At 45.4% G+C, this 19,686-nt stretch overlaps 1 protein-coding gene across 3 annotated transcripts; it reads right to left on the minus strand.

Annotated features, from left to right (window-relative positions):
- Nucleotides 1-8,012: 8,012 nt before the first annotated feature.
- On the minus strand, nucleotides 8,013-18,281 carry TTC9C (tetratricopeptide repeat domain 9C). Of its 3 annotated transcripts, none has more exons than XM_060254086.1 (4): nucleotides 18,162-18,281; nucleotides 13,443-13,698; nucleotides 10,772-10,954; nucleotides 8,013-8,506 (listed from the first exon to the last, which is right to left on the minus strand). In XM_060254086.1, exons 1-4 carry the CDS (start codon nucleotides 18,174-18,176, stop codon nucleotides 8,412-8,414), a joined length of 549 nt encoding a protein of 182 aa, XP_060110069.1. In that variant the 5' UTR covers nucleotides 18,177-18,281; the 3' UTR covers nucleotides 8,013-8,411. The 3 variants fall into 3 exon arrangements, with proteins under 3 accessions (XP_060110069.1, XP_060110077.1, XP_060110084.1); XM_060254094.1 differs by having other exon boundaries at nucleotides 18,155-18,176; XM_060254101.1 differs by lacking the exon at nucleotides 18,162-18,281 and having other exon boundaries at nucleotides 13,570-13,698.
- Between the last annotated feature and the right edge of the window lie 1,405 nt (nucleotides 18,282-19,686).

Consider the following 19,686-nt stretch of genomic DNA (forward strand, 5'->3'; position numbering starts at 1 on the left):
AGAAGATGATGATATTGGATTTATATCCTGCCCTCCACTCTGAAGAGTCTCAGAGCGGCTCACAATCTCCTTTACCTTCTTCCCCCACAACAGACACCCTGTGAGGTGGGTGGGGCTGGAGAGGGCTCTCACAGCAGCTGCCCTTTCAAGGACAACCTCTGCCAGAGCTACGGCTGACCCAAGGCCATTCCAGCAGGTGCAAATGGAGGAGTGGGGAATCAAACCCGGTTCTCCCAGATAAGAGTCTACACACTTAACCACTACACCAAACTGGCTCTTTGTTGATGAAAGACACAAAAAACAATTTCCAAAACAGTTGAATTCTTTATTGTATGATTGCAAGAGACAGCAAAAGGGGGGGGGGGAGGGCAGGGGGGTGGTATTACCTCTCCCAAGTACATTTGTGGTTCCCCAGATAAGCATGCACAATTAGAACTTACACATGGGATTTTGCAGTGAAACTGGTTGTTTCAGGTATCTTTTATCTGCAGTTGACATGGGTTGATCCAGACCAGTTGGATCTACTTTCAAGGTTACTAACTATTTTTGCACATCTCACCTAGCCTACATGACTTCCCCATTGTAATGAGTCTCCACTCGGGTTCATTTTTTCTCTCCACACAATGCCTCAGGGTGCCTGCTCCCAAAGGTGGTGGTATTGCTGTAGGACTAGCATCTTATTTTGCAAGTTCTATATTGTGGTGTGGGGTGCTACAATTTGCTGAAGATAAAGGGGTGCATGCGATTGCCCGCCCGCCTGCCTCTCTTATATGCTTCCCTTATAACTAAAACTATGTTTAGTATACAGAGATCGTTCTTTTCCTAGAAGCAAGTGAGAGTTTATTGCAGCCTTGCCTTGCCTCCGAGAATGATTCTGCATTCCAGCCACCTCTGCTGCTGTTAACTGATGGCTTGAAGAGCTAAGCAAATTGCTGTTTACATGATTCCTGGCACCATGTGGGTAATAACAGTAATTAAGGAGACTGCAGAGGAGGGATTTGCAAGCCTAAGCCTGCTTTGGGAGGGGGGGGGTGATTCTCTACTCAAGTTGGTGTTCCAAGCTCAGATTTCTTTGTACAGTTTGATGCTCCCATTCATAGTTCCAAAGGTGACATTCATAGCTGAGGCTGTTCTTCTCTACATGTGCGGACTCAAATATTGTACCCCTGAAAGCCTTGGTTCCTGTAATTTTGCTTAATGCTGCTTTCTAGGCCTTGTTGCTTTTGAAGTGTTTTTTTTAAAAAAAACAAGGAATAGGTGGCTTTAAAAATGTCCTAAACTAGGTAATATATGTTCTGTGCCCTGTCTGCATTTTTGTCCTCTCCCGTTTCAGCCTCGTGATTTTGGTGCTGGGGGGGCGATCAGCCAAATCAGTCCCAAGTAGGCTACTTAACCTTCAGGTGGAGATGTGTACAAATTAATTTCAGAGGGTAGCCATATTGCTCTGCGGTAGAACTTGATTTTAGGGATGCCAGTCTTCAGGTGGGACCTGGGGATCCCCCAGAATTACTGCTCCATCTCCAGACTACAGTGATTAATTCCCCTGGAGAAAATAGATGTTTTGAAGGTTGGACTCTATGGCCTCTTACTCCACTGAGGTCCCTGTTCTTCCCATGCTCCATCCCCAAATCTCTAGGAGTTTTCTAACTTGATCAGGCAACCCTACAACCCTCATTCCCTGTTGGTGGCCGGGGGGGGACCTGGCAACCCTAATTCAAGTCCAATAACACCTTAGAAATCAACAAGATTTTCAGGGTATCAGCTTTTGAGAGTCAAAGCTTCCTTCATCAGTTTTCTTGTGGGTCTCTAATGTGCTACTGGACTTAAATCTGTACAATGCCTCCCACACCTTACATGACCCTTACAACATGAGTATAATGGCACAGTTCTGGACCCCCTTTGCTGCACATGGCTTCTAGAAGTTAAACATGCTTTTCTTTCCTATTGTGTGCCCTAGCCTCCGATAAAGTGGTTCCTGCTGAATATCTCTCAGGAGGGAACGCCATAAAGCCACAGAAACGGCACACTTTTAAAGTTAGATTTGAAGGTACCCAAAGAATCGTGGCCAATGATGATTTAAATTGATATTAAAATTTATACAAGAAAGGATGGTCATTCTGGGGTGATCAAAGGGTTTCGTTATGAGGGCCAGATCTGACATAAATGAGACTTTGTTGGGCTGGGCCACATCGGGTTGAGCCAGGCCTTGTGTGTACCTATTTAAGATTATGTAGCAGAGATATAAACTTTATAAAGGACACAAACACAATTAAAGATTTTTTAAAAGAAACTTAAAACGTGCTTAAAATGTTAGCACTTGTTGGTCTTAAAGGTGCTTTCTTTGTATTTCTCCCATGGGATCTAGGGAACTTTTGCATGGAACTGGGCAAAGGAAGCTGTGGCTCTTTCCTTCCTTCCCCAGGGGACCAGGAGGGGGAGGAGCCTCCGCCTACAGAAGGAAGAAAGGCTTGGCTCAGTAGCTCTGCTGTGCAAGTGAGGAAGCCTTGCAAAGCAAGCTGTTATGAAGAAGGAAACAAGATATAGGGAGAAGGAAGCAGATGACAGCCAGTTGCTCAGGGACCTGATAGGAGCCCTCTGGGGGCCTGATTCAGCCGCTGGACTGCATGTTTGATACCCCTAGAGTATTATTCTCTCTTTTCTGGCTGAGTCCCAAGATTAATAAGAGGTCTCACAGCAGAGGTGAAGGTTCATTCCTTCCAAAATTGCAGCTCAGTTTCTTAAGACTTGTACCACAGAGCCTTCGTCTGGTGTGAATTTTTGCATGGAAGACTTTCCAAGGCTAAGAAGCAGGGCATGTTCCAGACCAAGGTGACCCAAGTTTTTTTGGGGGGGATTTTGGGGTACTGGGAAAGGCTGGTGCATTGGCAGTTGTGTTTGTTTAATCACCACAGAGGAGCAGGAAATTTCGAATCGGTATTCTGCCCCAGGCACCACAATGTTGTGGGCCAGTCTCGTGTCTGAATACAGCCATTCTTCAAGAAATGGAATCTGTTAATGAGGAGAAGTCCCTCATCCACTGTGGAATGTCATAATTACTCAGGGGCCCAATAGCTTTAAAGCAGCCTTTATGCTAATGAGGTGCTTTGAGGAAGGGGGACAAGCCAAGGGTATGTCAAGGTATCATTAAGTCTCAAAGAGCCTGTTCCATCTTGAAGCAGACTTAAGGAAAAATTCTGAGGAGATATTTTATTGCTATCACTCGGTGTGGCTCCTCCTTTGGAAATGACCTCGGATTGATTCAGTGAAAAAAAGTGGGTTTTTCTTGCTTGGCATTACCTCAGTCTTGTGGGGAGAACACAACAGAGCAAGAAGTTCTACAAAAAAATTACTCTGAGCAGAGCAGTGGGAGGAGTAGCCCGAGAGCCACAGAATGGACGATTTACAGTTTAAGTAATATGGCTAATGGTTGTTGGCAGAGTTAGGTATTGGGTTTATCTAGTCTGATTAAAAAAGAGCATCATGCGGCAGTGAGTTCCACAGGGCCCTAGTAGCTGCCATGCTGGTGCATTGATGGCTGTTAAAGGAGACCAAACCCTATGAGGAAAGGCTGAGGGACTTGGAAATGTTCAGTCTGGAGGAGGTTTTGGGGGAGGGACACGATGGCTTTCTTGAAGTTTTTGAAAGGAGGGCAAGGAGCTGTTCTTGTTGGCAGCAGAGGGCAGAACTCACAATAATGGGTTTAAATTACAGGCAGAAAGGTACCAGTTGAATATTAGGGGGGATTTTTTTTTTTTTACAGTAAGAGCCATTCAGCAGTTGAATGGGCTGCCTAGGGAGATGGTGAGCTCTCCCTCACTGACATCTTCAAGCACTGGCTGGACAAACACATCAGGGATGCTTTAGGCTGATCTTGCATTGAAGAAGATGAAGATATTGGATTTATATCCCGCCCTCCACTTCGAAGGGTCTCAGAGCGGCTCACAATCTCCTTTACCTTCCTCCCCCACAACAGACACCCTGTGAGGTAGGTGGGGCTGGAGAGGGCTCTCACAGCAGCTGCCCTTTCAAGGACAACCTATGCCAGAGCTATGGCTGACCCAAGGCCATGTCAGCAGGTGCAAGTGGAGGAGTGGGGATTCAAACCCGGTTCTACCCAGATAAGAGTCCGCACACTTAACCACTACTCCAAACTGGCTCCCCCATTAAGCATGGGGTTGGACCAGATGGCCTGCATGGCCTCTCCCAACTCTATGATTCTATGAGCAGTAGAAGTCCAAAACGCATATACAGCACTGGCCTTGTGATCATCCTCTCGTGTGTGTGTGTATATATATAGCCAACCATAGCTGCTTTGCCTGGAGCCAGGGGAGGGGGGTGGCATTCTGGAAGATACTTTAGGCCAAAGCCTCTTCCTATCATTGTCCCTCCTCCCACAGCCATAGTTGCATCCGCCTGTTCGCTAGTTATAGTGAATGCATGTTTAATCGGTGCACTATATATGCTTGATTTTACCTTATGTTCATTGACTTATGTTCATGTCACAGCCAATGCATGTATAGCTGAATGTACAATTGAAACCCTGTAGGTAGTGGTCCCTGGTTGCATTTGTAAAGTGAATGCTTATTGGCTCTTTCTTACAAACAGATGTATGCAGATATGTGTGTTTGCTGTTAACATGTGAACAGGACTACACAGGCAGCTGCCAGTAAGCTTAGATGAAACATAAAAGTTGGAAGGTTGCCGTGGTCATCTAGTCCACCCTCTGCACAATGCAGGAAATTCACAGCTTCCTCCTGGGCTTGGAGGAAAAGTCCTTCCTAACCTCAATGTGGTGACTGGCATTACCCTGGGCATGTAAGGGAAGGGCTATGAAACTGAGCACTGACTCATCACTTCCCACCTTCCCTCTCCCAATCTGTTTAAATTCATAGCAAGTCATAGCCATCTCACATCAGTGCTGATTCTATCTTGCCACTGCTTAAAAACCTCTGAAGGAGAGCCCATCACTTCCCAAGAAAGCCTGTTCCACTAAGGAACCACTCCGTCAAGTTCTTTTTAATGTTCAGCTGAAACTTTTTAATTTGGGGCAAGTTTCCCCCGCAGAGCTTATCTGAAACCAGAGGCATCAGTACCATTCCTGAGCCAGGCATAGGCCTTTATATCATTTCCACCCCCCCCCCCCCATAAGCTTCAAGGTCCAAGCACTGAATTGCATCAGCTAGTGCTTGGCTGAATGTCCAGGGGGTGTGCTAACCTGTTCCCGAAACTTAAATGCCTTCTTGTGCCCCTAAGTGGTTTTAGTGCTACTTGCAACAAGAGATGAATTGATCCTGAACTGGTCCTAGCATGCAACAGAACTGGTGTTTCTCTGCTTGTAGCTGCCACTGCTTTAAGGGCGATCTGATCTCCAGCAATTCACAAGGTGACTGTGTTCAGCTGTGCTCCATGGAAAGCTCTGCTTACTAATTTCTGCAGATCAAACCTCTTGGTAAAAGGGGTTGGAACAGGTCGGGCTGGTTTGTTCCCAGCCAACTGGCAACCTGACTTGAATCACTCGCTCTGTGTGCATCTCTCCTGGGAGCACACTGTGCCCTGGCCTCGATTGTGTAGCCTCATTTAAGAGGGATACCATCCCAGTCTTTTAGGGCCACAGAATAGCATTCAGACATTTTTATTAAGCACATGATATGTCATTGGAGTAGAACAGTGATGGTTGCCAGGGTGTGTGTACTCTAGCTGCTGTTCTCGCCTGCAAATACTGTCCCGAGGGCTAGAAGCTTTTTGAGGGAGGGATTGGGGTGGGGGGGGGGGAAACCAGATCAGTAACTGAGATTCACAAACAGCCAAATAAAACCTAGGGGGGGCGGGTTAGGCTGCCACGGTTGGGCTATGCATGTATGCTAGCAGGCAGGAAAGGGATTATAGGAACGTGGACTTGTACACACAACTCCCATCCACAGCAAGATCTTGCCTGGTGTCTTCGGTGTTTGCAGAAGGAAGGTCACAGAGGGCAGGTGAGAAAAGCAAACAGGCCCCTTTCTCAGCTGCTGCCAAGGGAGAGAAGTATTTGCTTAAGGGCCAGGCAGGAGATGGTGTGTGGCAGGAATGAAGGATGTTTGCTGGGATGCTGCAGCTGGAGGAGGATAGCTAATAAAGAATTGAGAGTTCTAGCTTTACGGAAATGCCAGCTGATAGCAGGAGAGCTATTGTAAAAACTACACCAGCTTGTGAAGGCAAAGCTCAACCTTAGAATCCTCTCTCTCCTTGTGGCCAGGCTCCCCCACCACCAGCAACACTTCTTGGGGCCTACACCAGTTTCTTCTCCAAGAATCACCCCTTGCAGGAATAGGTCTTCTCTGGAAGGCGGTGTGCATTACAGCCCATTCTTCTGCATGTATGCTTAGAAAGACACGAAGAATTCAGGAGGGTGTACTCCTCCACTGTACGCAACCTTAGTCTGATTGGAAAATTACCAACCACTCTCCTTCTGCTTAAGCATTACAAAGGGAAGCAATTCCCATTTTTGTAAGCAGAGGATTAGAAGTATGGAAATAACGGAGCAAGGCGTAGGGGAAACACATTTCAATGCAAGCGTGCAGGTATGTGTGTGACAAAGAAGCAGAGAGCAATACTGTAAGGAGCTTATGATGCTAAACTCAGAATTAGAAGAACAGTAGGTTTTTTTATCCACTTTTCTGTACCTTGAGTCTCAAAGCAGCTTTGTATCACATTGCTTTCCCACAACAAACACCCTGTGAGGTAGGTGTGGCTGAGAGTTCTGAGAGAACTGTGACTGGCCCAAGTCACCCAGCTGGCTTCATGCTAAGGAGTGGGGTATCAAACTGGTTCACCACATTAGATTTTGCCAATCTTAAAAATTAAATCACACTGGCTCTCAAGTCCAGAGGAGCCAGCCATGTTAATTTGTTGCTGCAAAATAGCAAAGAGTCCAGTTGTACCTTTAAGACTAAAAAAATTTATTGTAGCATCAACTTTCGAGAAACACAGCTTTCATCTGATGAAGAGAGCTGAGTTTCTCGAAAGCTTACATGAGTCTTAAAAGTGCTACTGGGCTCTTTACTATTTGGCTCTCCATGTGGAATAGTCTAAGCTGCATCAAACCCCTGAGACACTAGACTAAGCTGCATCAAACCCCTGTCAGGACTCAACAATCACATAAGCAGAAGAAAACAGTTCCCATGGTGATGGGGGTGGAAGAATCCTTGAAGGGTAGCTATTGGGTGGCAGCAGTAGTGGAAGAAGACACTGAGGGAGACTGTCATAGACAAGGGCAGTGCCACTTCAGGTATGTTTGGTAAGACAGCTAAGAGCCAGTTTGGGGTAGTGGTTAAGAGTGGTGGACTGTAATCTGAAGAACTGGGTTTGATTCCCTGCTCCTCCACATGCAGCTGCTGGTGTGATCTTGGGTCAGTCACAGTTCTTTCAGAGCTGTTCTCTCAAGAGCAGCTCTCTCAGCACCTTCTACCTCACAGGGTGTCTGTTATGGGAAACTGTAAGCCACTCTGAGACTTCTTTGGGTAATGAAGGGCAGGGTATAAATCCAACTCTTATTCTAACCCTGGTTAGTACTGTGCGGAAGAAGGCAATGGTAAACCACTTTTGATAATCTCTTTCCATGAAAGCCGTATGATGAGACAACAATGGCAATTCATAGGGTTGCCATAATTTGGAAGTGATATGACAGCACTTAACACACATGTAGTATAGAACAGAGGTGGCCAGTCTATTTTTCCATGATCCAGGGGGTCTGCTACCCAGCTAGGCTGCCAAAGAGGCCACATGGCAAAGCTGAGTCTAGCTGATGCTCTATGACACTGTTGCCATGGGTGACAAACTGCAGGAGAGGCCTAGCCATGGTCCCCATACCAACAGACACGAAAATATAAAGCATCCCAGAATGACCCTCCAGAGCCAAATAGTAGGGAGAGGGCAGCTAAAAAACAAAAAAACCCCAGATCTAACGGTTTTCCATTAACAAAAAACAAAGAAAAAAAACAGGAACCCAAAATCAGGACACAAAGGGGCCTTACTTCAGTGGTCTTCATAGCCTCAGGCCCTTTATTTTCAAGCAAAAGGAATAAGACACATAGATAAAAGGGGATTCCCAAAACAATTATGAACCAACAAAAGAAATAACCATTAGACCTGCCCACTGTGGCTCCTGCTTCAGCTCCAGTGGAGGGAGGGGACCATTACGGGGCTGCATCATCCATCCCCCATCCATTTCCATTCCAAAATGCTGACAGTGAAGAAAGTTTCCCAGCCCCCCCCTCCTCTCTTCACATCCTCAAAGGCTAAACTGTCTGTTAAGCACATCAAGGCATGACGTGTCTGAAACCTTCAGCGCCAATGACCAGGTACAGCCCGCAAGAAAAATGGGATCCAGGGCAACTCCACATCCAGGTACATTTAGGCAGGAACTGCTGCCTCTATCCAAACATCCCCATATAAAGCTGCTTCTCCTTTTGGTGGTAGCTGCTCAGCTGGGACTCTGTCAGCTGCAAGTAACGCTTCACATTGGCATCTTTCATGGCAGAGAGAAAAAGCAAAAAAGGACAATAATGAAGACTATTGTTAGCGGTAGATACACTGTTAAAAAATTTAGAACAGCAGCTGGTGGTTGAAAGAAAGTTATTTTGTGGATCAAGCCAATAATTCTTATTTATTAAACTTGTGAATCACCCAGTCCCTGCTACTGCAGGGCTTTGGACAACATACAACATGATAAAGACCTCAAAGCATAAAGAAAAATGTATAAATAGAACTAGTGCCACAAAAACTAAAAAAATCGGATGGCATTTTTAAATTACACACACACACACAATGTAAAAATGCATCCTACTGAGCGGATGATGAAATACTGAAAAGTTACTATTCGAGATAATGCATGATCTCACTCCCTGAGAGTTTATGGTTGGCTCTGCTGCTTGTGGCAGTGCCCATTCTCCACTGTCAAAATTCTAAAAAGGTTGGGAACCCCTGTTGCAGGGCATGAGATTTGAGTGAGAAGAAGTGGGAGGGGGGTGCCAATACAGTCCATTAAATCTATTACTGCATATAGCCAAAATATAATCAGTATAGCACAGGTAAGATTTTTTTTAAAACCATGTCTTGATTACAGTTCAGTAGAGCTTCCACAGGCTAAAAATATTTATTTAGAAAACTGCCTCCTCATAGTCCTGCTTGAGTCTGTTCAAGTTAGGCTCAAGGTTACGCTTTTCAAACATGAGGGGCCACCACTAAAAACCCCACTCTGGCTAACCCTCATCTCACTTACGCAGGCAGAGGTGCAGAGAACAGGGCTTGTGAAGAGGAAATTGACTGCCTGCCATTGAGTCTTCTCAAAATGCCATCATGGATTAGGGCCCCCCTAATGGTCTTAACAACTGCTCTTTTAAGTTTTGCAAGACTGAAACACAGGTTCATCCAATCCAGTATCAGGAAACCTTTAAGGAATAATCCTTGCTTGTCACTAGCTTCAGTTTGGCGTAATGGTTAAGTGCATGGAGAGGTTTGATCCCCCACTCCTCCACATGTCAGTCATAGCCCTCTCAGAGCTGTTCTGCTCAAGAGCAGTTTCTATCAGAGCTCTCTCAGCCTCACCTCCCTCACAGAGTGACTGTTGTGGGGAGAGGAAGGGAAGGAGATCATAATCCGCTTTGAGTCCTTTGGGTAGTGAAGGGCAGGGTATAAATCCAATCTCTTCTTCTTCCCAGCAATATTTACAGGTTTTATAGCTCAGAATATCATTATTTTTCTTTGCCATCTTTTCCATGCTCAGTCTGGAAAGAATCATTGTATCTAACCCTGAACACAGCCCCAGATGTGGATTATTCAATCTGTAGATTAGAGCCATGTACAAATAAAGGAAATTATTCTACGAAGTTGGGGGGGGGGAAGCCCAGATTTGCAGGAAAATCTAAAAATAAGAAATAAAGAGAGTTCTAAGAAGTCCACAAACCTCAGCTTATGAGGGAGAAAACATCAACAGGGATTCTGAGGCTTGCTTGGCCAGCTGATAAACAGTGAATGGCAGCAGGAGAGGAGGGAATGTGAGAAGAGCAGCACATGAACAAAGCAGCAGCATGAACCAAACTGAGCTAGCAACGGAAGAGATGACCAGCAGTATTGGACCAGTGGTCCATCTAGTCCAGCATCCTATTTCATACAACTGTCAACCAGTTGCTCTGGAGGGCGAAATAGGGCACCAAGGCCCTCCCCTGATACTGCTCTCTAGCACTGGTATCCCAAGATTTACTGCCTCTGTATATGGAGGTTCCCTTTAGTAGCCATGATCATGGAGAAAAAAGTGTAGGCAGGCAGGCAGCAGCAATGCAGAAGAGAGGAGCTGGTAGTGGCACAGGTGGGCAGGCCAGTGAGTAAGACAATAGGGAAGGAAGGAGATGGCTGGCAGCCAGCAACAATGCAATAGGGAATTGGGATGTCTGCAAGTGAGCAAGCAAGGAAGGAGAAGGGAACAAGTGGGCAGTGATAGCAGAGAGGCAATGGACAGAAAGGTAGTAGGGGGGGGGGGGGCAGAAAGAAATAGCAGGAAGAAGAAAGGACCATCAGGGGATGGGGTTTTCCCCTCCACCACTAGTTTTCCAGGCCCCCTGCTTATCAATTCATATTAATGATCTTTCAATACCTGACCACTGAACAATAATTCTTGTGGGAGGATTAACCCAGAGCAGCAGGCTATTAAATATGACCACAGTTTTAAAACCACACAATGGCTGTCTCAAGCTTTGGTCCAGCACCTCACAGTGAATCCTGAAGTCTCCCTTACCTTTGGGCTGTTTGCTGATAGCTTCCAGGAGATACCGGCGCGCTTTGTCATAATCCCGCAGGTGATAAAACGCCACTCCAGCACGATACAGGGCTTTTGTGTTCTCTGGCTGCCTTTCTAGGACTTTTAGACTGTAGTCTTTCACTCGCTCATAGTTCACAGGTTCCATGTGGAGGAGACAAGCTACATACAGAACAAAAGAACTCCAATTATCAGTCCAAGACTTTCAGTTTTCACCCCTATTTTCCTCTGGAAGCTAGCCTGATGCTTTGGGGAGGGGGGGAGCACCAGCAGGTCATGAAGGCAACAGCCCTCTCTTGCTGTTTATTCTTTCGCCACTGGTATTCCAAGATACACTGTATTTGAACATGGAGGTCCTCTATAGCAGAGGTCCCCAACCCCTAGGCTGTGGACCGGTCCCGGTCCGTGGCCTGTTAGCAACTGGGCCATGAGTTGTATAATTATGTAATTATATATTACGATATAGTAGTAATAATAATGACATTGGATTTATATTGCACACTCCACTCAGAGCAGTTCACAATCTCCTTTACCTTCCTCCCCTACAACAGACACCCTCTGAGGTGGGTGGATCTGAGAGAGCTCTCCACAGAAACTGCCCTTTCAAGGACAACTCTGCAAGAGCTATGGCTGACCCAAGGCCATTCCAGCAGCTGCAAGTGGAGGAGTGGGGAATCAAACCCGGTTTTCTCAGGTAAGAATCCGCACACTTGACCACCACAGCAAACTAATAGAAATAAAGTGCACAATTGTATCATCCCGAAACCATTCCACCCCCACCCCCCGCCCCAGTCTGTGGAAAAATTGTCTTCCACAAAACCCGTCCCTGGTGTCAAAAAGGTTAGGGACTGCTGCTCTACAGCCTTTGAAAGATCTCTCAATGAATTTGTTGTCCTCCCTTTTAAAGCCATCTACCTCTAGGTAGTTGCCAAAACTTGTGATGGTCAGTTCCATTATAACACATGAATAAAAGCCACAGTTTAATCCCAGATCTGAATCCTAATTTATCTTGCAAACATATTTTTATACTACTCTTCCTCCAAGGAGCTGTATTTTCCCCTCACAAGAATGCTTCGAGCTAGGTTAGGCTGACAGAGAATGACTGACCATGAAGTTTCCCCTCATGACAGAGTAGAGATTTGACTGAAACCAAAAACAGGGAAACAAAACTCAACCCCAAACAAATAATTGAGTAACAAAAAGGCTGAGACAAAAGATAAAAAACAATGATTAGGGAATATATGAATTTAATAAAATCTCCTTAACAAAGCATAAAAGACAGCATGGCATAGAAACTTCTTTGACCAGAAAAATATATTGTCAGCTGATTTTCAGACTGCATTTTGTTTTGTGCAATTATAATTTATGTAATAATATTACAATAGGTTATGTATGATTAAAAATATAAAGATTCTTCTGGAGTATTTAAAAAGAAAAAAAAACTTCCTTCACCAGTAAAACTTGTGAACTATATACTACTGACTGGTCCAAAAACTGCATCCATCAGTCAGTTTACATTCAAGGGAATCAGTCAGTCATTATGACGACTCACAAGCCATATAGAAGCAGAACTCCCCCCCCCACCCCATTATTGACTGACATACAAGAAAGATATCACAATTTTCTTTTTAAATGACCTGCTATATTTATCAGGTAACATTCTCATGAAAACACCTGTTAAAAACTCATTATAAGTTGTGTAAGTTCAATATATAATACAACATATAGAAAATATTAAAAATGTAAAAAAGCTTATTTTTAAAAAAATGGTGCACCTTTACATTCCTTTGGCGAATCAACTGCCACACAGTTTAATTGGGTAATCCCAATTGGGTAATCCCTCTGAGCCATACTGACATGCAGAACACCACACAAGGTGTCTGACTGGAACAAGTGCTCTTTGTGTTCCCCAGCAGCACCTTGCCTAGAGTTTTAGATCCCTACTCATCTCCCCCACTGCCTGGTTTAGTAGTCCTAGATAACCCAAAGTTCCTATTTCACAGGATAGGAAGAAGTTTCCACTTTCTGTACACCATGTATATTTTCTAAACCTTTCTCATGTGCCTCCCTATTAGTTTTTTTCCTGAACTAAAAGGTAAAGAATCACAAAGCATAACAACACTATACCAAGAGGCCACAGATGGCCTTTGGTGGTAAGAGAATGGTACCTTATACATGCTCAGAGCTATTTACATCGTCAATTCCTGGAAAGGCATTGTCCAGAGGTCATAAACCAGAGCCAAGGCTTTTTTGGCCCTGACCTGGTGCAACTCTCTGCCTAATGACATCAATGCACTGCAGGACCTAATGAAGTTCCACTGCAGTTTTGGGCAGAGATGTTCTGCCAGGTCTACGGTTGAGGACACCAATGGTTTTCCACCCTGCCTGGCCCATCCTTTCTCGCCTCCCCCCACTGCCACAGGATCGTGACAGAATAAATTCATTTTAGAGCCATCTGATATTGTTATATGGCTTTACTGTTTAAACTGTTTTAAATTGATTTGAATGTAAAACTGTTGTACACCCACAGGGAGGGTGGTCTATAACTGAATTTGTAAATAAAATTCAGAATCTAGAATCTCAGGCAGAGTGGCCCTTAGCAAAACCTCGACATTGCACAGAGCCCGGGAACCATTTCCTGTAGCTTTACCAGCAAGATTATTGTAGCAGTCACTTTGGGTGCTGTGAAGAGCTCGCTCCTGTTCAAGGGTTACATGTGGCCTCTCCCCGCCAAATTCCTGCAGCGGAGAAGGCACGCTGGGATCCAGCCCTTTCACCTGCAGGAGGGCCCAGTGGTAACGGCTCACGGCATCACGGAAACGCCCCTCTTTGTAATGGAGATTCCCTTCCTCCTTGAAGCGCTGGGCCTGCTGGAGCCGCAGCTCCATGGTCTCCTCCGAAGAGGCCTGGAAGGAAATAAAGCACAGCTTGAAAAGGAGATGCTTTTCTTTTCAGAAAGATTTCACCAGGCCAGGAACTCACACCTTCCCCAAATATTCCTGCATTATCTCTCCCCCCCACTGCATTATCCACCACAGGGCAGGCTGTCGACCACTGTAAAATATCCCTGTCCCACTTCAAAGAACAGAGGTGAAAGAGTGCTCAGAGACTTAATGGAAGTTAGATTATATGGCCCAGGAAATCTGAGTTTCTAATTCCTAGTAAGTGGGGGCTAACTATGGTTTCTGGGTGTCCAGAGGAAGGCACTCAAACGCACAATGCTTTATTACTTGGTCACATTTTCCAGGGCTAAGCAAAGGTATTTAAACATACTATATATAGGGATAAATTCCAGCCAAGTTATGTCCTAGAAAAGTATTCAAATCAGTAGCCTGCATTAAATAAGATAACTGGATACAGCAGAGCTCCTGAATTTTTCATCAATAATTATACTAAAGAATGTTAGTAAATTCAGTTTTTCTCACCCTGGCAACATTACTTAGATTCATGGAGGATAGGTCTATCAGTGGCTACTAGCCACAGTGACTAATGGGGACTTCCACGTTCAGAGGCATTAAACCTCTGAATCCCAGAGCCTGGAAGCAACATCAGGGAAAGGCCTCAGCCTCTATGCCCTATTGTTGGATCTCCAGAGCAACTGGCTGGCCACTGTGTGAAACAGGAAGTTGGACTAGATGGACCACTGGTCTGATCCAGCAGGAGTGCTTATGTTTTGTGTGACATGATAAGCTGGAGAAGCAAGTTAACACAGCTGCAAGAAATCCTTAATTCCAACACAGTGTACCCCAGAAGATGCTTCCCCACCCTGATATGGATGATCTGGCTACCTAGATCGGGGGTGGCCAAACTATGGCTTAGGAGATACGTATTGGGAGATACATATTGTGTGGCTCTCAAAGACCCCACCGCCCCACTGGCCAGCTTGGAAAAGGCATTCTTCTCTTTAAATCACTTCTCCAAGCTAAGCCAGCTGGCGGCTTGGAAAATGCCTTTAAAGTTAAAAGTTGCTTTCTTTCTACCTCCCCCACCTATTTTCCTTCCTTCCTCTCTCAAACATTTGATGCTCATGTCTTGCAGTTCTCAAACATCTGGCATGAAGCAGAGAGTGAGTATAAATGGGCAGTTTTCACAGTGAAGGACGGTAAACAGTGGGGTGCCGCAGGCTCAGTACTGGGTCCCATGCTCTTTAACTTGTTCATTAATGATTTGGAGTTGGGAATAAGCAGTGAAGTGGCCATGTTTGCAGATGACACTAAATTATTCAGGGTGGTGAGAACCAGAGAGGATTGTGAGGAACTCCAAAGGGATCTGTTGAGGCTGGGTGAGTGGGCATCAACGTGGCAGGTGAGGTTCATTGTGGCCAAGTGCAAAGTAATGCACATTGGGGCCAAAAATCCCAGCTACAAATACAAGTTGATGGAGTGTGAACTGGCAGAGACTGACCAAAAGAGATCTTGGGGTCATAGGAGATAAAGGTAAGGTAAGGTAAGGTAAAATTTTATTTATATCCCGCCCTCCCCCGCCGAAGCAGGCTCAGGGCGGCTAACAACATCTAAAAGCAAACAATCAATAATAAAACATCAAGTTAACATTAAAACATTAAGACATTAAAACCATCAATACTTAAGTAACAATTCTAAATCTCGCAATAAATCTGGCGGTATCATAATAGCAGATCCCTGAACCAGGCCATTTTGGCATGTTGTGCATTTATAATTCAGCCATTCATCAGCGCCAACCTGAAGAGGGTAGTCTTGCAGGCCCTGCGGAACTGATCAAGGCTCCGGAGGGCCCGCACCTCCTCTGGGAGTTGATTCCAAAGGTATGGGGCCGCGGTAGAAAAGGCCCGTGTGCGGGTATTCCGAAGTTTGACTTCTTTTGGCCCAGGGATAGTCAGTCTGTTTTTCCCCACTGACCTCAGTGCTCTCTGGGGCTCGTACGAGGAGAGACGGTCCCTCAGGTAGGTCGGTCCTTGGCCATATAGGGCTTTAAAGGTAATGACCAGCACTTTGTACTGGACCCAGTATGTAATCGGCAGCCAGTGCAGTTCGCGTAGCCCCGGCTGTATATGCTCCCATCTTGGGAGGCCGAGCAACAGCCTGGCCGCCGCATTCTGCACTAGCTGCAGCTTCCGGGTCCGGCACAGAGGCAGCCCCATGTAGAGGGCGTTACAGTAGTCCAATCTTGAGGTGACCGTCGCATGGATCACCGTTGCTAGGTCCCGACGCTCTAGGAAAGGGGCCAACTGCCTCGCCCGCCTCAGATGGAAGAATGCAGACTTGGCAGTGGCTGCTATCTGGGCCTCCATTGATAGTGAAGGCTCCAGAAGAACACCCAAGCTCTTTACCCGTTGCGCCGCCTTCAGCGGGGCACCGTCAAAGGCCGGGAGAGATATTTCCTTCCCCAGAGCGCCGCGACTCACACAGAGAACCTCTGTCTTCGCTGGATTCAACTTCAGCCCACTCCGTCTAAGCCACGTTGCAACAGCCTGTAAAGCCCGGTCCAGGTTCTCCGGGGCGGAGGCGGGGCGGCCGTCCATTAGCAGATAGAGCTGGGTGTCATCAGCATATTGGTGGCAACCCAGTCCAAACCTCCGGGCAGTCTGGGCGAGGGGGCGCATATAGATGTTAAATAGCATCGGGGAGAGAACTGCTCCCTGAGGCACCCCACAGTCTAATGTGCGCCTCTGGGATAACTCACTGAAAATGTCAAGACAGTGTGCAGTTGCAATAAAAAAGGCAAACACCATGCTGGGAATTATTAGGAAGGGAATTGATAACAAATCAGCCAGTATCATAATGCCCCTGTATAAATCGATGGTGCAGTCTCATTTGGAATACTGTGTACAATTCTGGTCACCGCACCTCAAAAAGGATATTATAGCACTGGAAAAAGTTCAGAAAAGGGCAACTAGAATGATTAAAGGTTTGGAACACTTTCCCTATGAAGAAAGGTTAAAACACTTGGGGCTCTTTAGCTTGGAGAAACGTTGACTGTGGAGTTTACAAGATTATGCATGGGATGGAGAAAGTAGATAAGTACTTTTCTCCCTTTCTCACAATACAAGAACTCGTGGGCATTCAATGAAATTGCTGAGTAGTCAGGTTAAAATGGATAAAAGGAAGTACTTCTTCACCCAAAGGGTGATTAACATGTGGAATTCACTGCCACATAAGGTGGCGGCGGCTACAAGCATAGCCAGCTTCAAGAGGGGATTGGATAAAAATATGGAGCAGAGGTCCATCAGTGGCTATTAGCCAGAGTGTATGTGTGTGTGTGTGTGTGTATGTATGTATGTGTATATATATTGGCCACTGTGTGACACAGAGTGTTGGACTGGATGTGCCATTGGCCTGATCCAACGTGGCTTCTCTTATGTTCTTATTCTTTGTGGCTCTTATGTTAAGCAAGTTTGGCCACACTAGATCCATGCAAAGCATAAGCATTAACCTGGCAACATTAAACGATGCACACATTCCATAGTAGGGAACTTCTTACAGCAACAGATATTACAAACCATACACAGCAGGATTAATCTGCAGTTCTTAACCTTTTACCCCAAACTTATTTCTGACCAGTTTCCTTATGCTGCAGCCCTGTTTCCAGTTCAAAAGGTGAATAATTCAGTTTTGCATAGTTTGTGGAAAGCCAGGAGTGTGGAAGCCTTCCTAACTTTATCAGGCAGGCCATTTGTTAAGGGGAGGTGGGGATGGGACAAGAGAGAAGACAGTTTCATACTTCTGGTTGGTTTCAGATTTCTAGTAATCACATCCTATTGTGTTGCCTATTGGATGTCCCATCCTGCTGTCTGTATTGTCTTATTCATTGTAATCTGCCTTGAGTCCCAGAGAGAGAGAAAGAGGCAGACTATAAACAATGTAAAGAAACATAAACAAATCATTTTGCAGCGCCTGTAAAGCTTGGCAGGCAATCTTGAATCCAGCCCTGGAGGAGGCTGGAACTCAGCACCTATTGCTCTACCGTTATCATCTGCAAAGGGACTGCGGCTTGGAAAATCCAATTGTGAACGACGGCAATAACTGCAACCACAGTGTAACCTCCAGAGATCATGTTTCTGGGATGCAAGTTGCAACCAGTGTTCCCTCTAAACTGAGTTAGTGTGAGCTAGCTCCCAGATTTTTAGCTTCCAGCTCACACATTTTTGTCTTAGTTCAGGAAGGATGACCCCAGAGCACACTAATTTATGACGTAGCTCACAACTTCAATGCCAGTAGCTCACAAAGTAGAATTTTTGCTCACAAGACTCTGCAGTTTAGAGGGAACATTGGTTGCAACCTGGGCTGATTTAAGATTTCCAGGAGTACAACGAGCGAGCAAGAAGAACGGAGATCCTGTGACCCTTTCTCTCTCTTAAGCAGACACTCCCAGCAGATCACAAACCTGGTACCTTTGCTGCGGCCATCGGGGTCAGACGAGATTGCGGCTGCTTGGGAATCCCATAGTCCACCTTCCGCCTCTTCCCGATCGAGGTTGGCACACCCCCTCCATGACCTGGAAGGAAAGGCAAATGCCAGAAAGAGGAAGCCGTCAGAAAGGAGCTCCGGGAACACGTGATCAGAGCGCCAGCCTTCTGGTTCCAAGGACAGGAGCAATGCAGGAAAAAGAAAGGAAAGGTCCCCTGTGCAAGCACCAGTCGTTTCCGACTCTGGGGCTGCTTTCACAACGTTTTCACGGCAGATCTTTTTACGGGGTGGTTTGCCATTGCCTTTCTCGGTCATTACACTTTCCCCCCAGCAAGTTGGGTACTTATTTTACCGACCTCGGAAGGATGGAAGGCTGAGTCAACCTCAAGCCGGCTATACCTGAACCAGCTTCCGCTGGGATTGAACTCAGGTCGTGAATAGAGTTTAGGACTGCAAGTACTGCAGCTTTACCACTCTGCGCCACTGCCACAGAGCGCCAGCCTTCTGGTTCCGAGGACAGGAGCAATGCAGAAGTGTTGTAAAGAGGGTATTTTTACTTTTGTTCCATCACTCTTAGTGCAATTTTCTCTCTCTGTCTCTTCAGTGTCCATGCACACGAAAGCTTATACCTAGAATTAAACTTGTTGGTCTTAAAGGTGCCTCTGGACTGTCTTTGTTCTGTTCCTGTTGTTCATTTTTATAGGTTTTTCCTATTCTAAAGATTTAGAAAATGGGTAATTTTCGATGCAAAAATAATCGTCTTTTTAAAAAAAGTTTTATTTTTCATTTTAAATATATTGTATAACATAGTATAAACAGTCAATAAAACAGGGTACAATTAAATAACAAACGCTGGAATAGTTTCTAAAAAACTTAATTTACTTTAGTCAGCTGTTGAACATGGGGAAGGTAGCATAATAACAAAACAGTGTATACACCATTGTGAGTAACATAAAATCAGTTGCATTTATAGCATTGTAAAGGTTCCATTAAAACAACGCTAAGAGTGATTTATCTTTGAACATAAAATTTAAACAATAAAAATAAATTGAGAAAGCAGTTTTTTTATAGTCTGGAGTTGGTTGAAATTTTATCCATAGCAAAGTAGTTGCATAATTTCCTGTACCATTGTTCTTCCATTTAGAAGCTAGCAGGGCTTTAGTGGCATTAAGGAAGATAAACATTAAATCTTTTCTAGAAGAAATTTCAGGAGCTTCCCATAGATTTAACAAGATCACATCGGAGCACATTTAATAGGGTTGCCAGGCTCCAGGTGGGGCCTGGAGATCTCCTGCTTTTACAATTGGTCTCCAGCTGGCAGAGATCAGCTCCCTTGGAGAAAATGGCTGTTTTGAAGGGTGGACTCTATGGCACTGTACCCTGCTGAGGCCCCTCCCCTCCCCAAACCCCACCCTCTCCCAGCTCCACCCCAAAGTCTCCTTTTTCCAACACAGACCTGGCAACGCTAATTGTGTAGCATGTGATATTCTTGATGTGTAAAATTATTTT

This window comes from Heteronotia binoei, chromosome 1, assembly GCF_032191835.1.
Source record: "Heteronotia binoei isolate CCM8104 ecotype False Entrance Well chromosome 1, APGP_CSIRO_Hbin_v1, whole genome shotgun sequence".
NCBI lineage: Eukaryota > Metazoa > Chordata > Lepidosauria > Squamata > Gekkonidae > Heteronotia > Heteronotia binoei.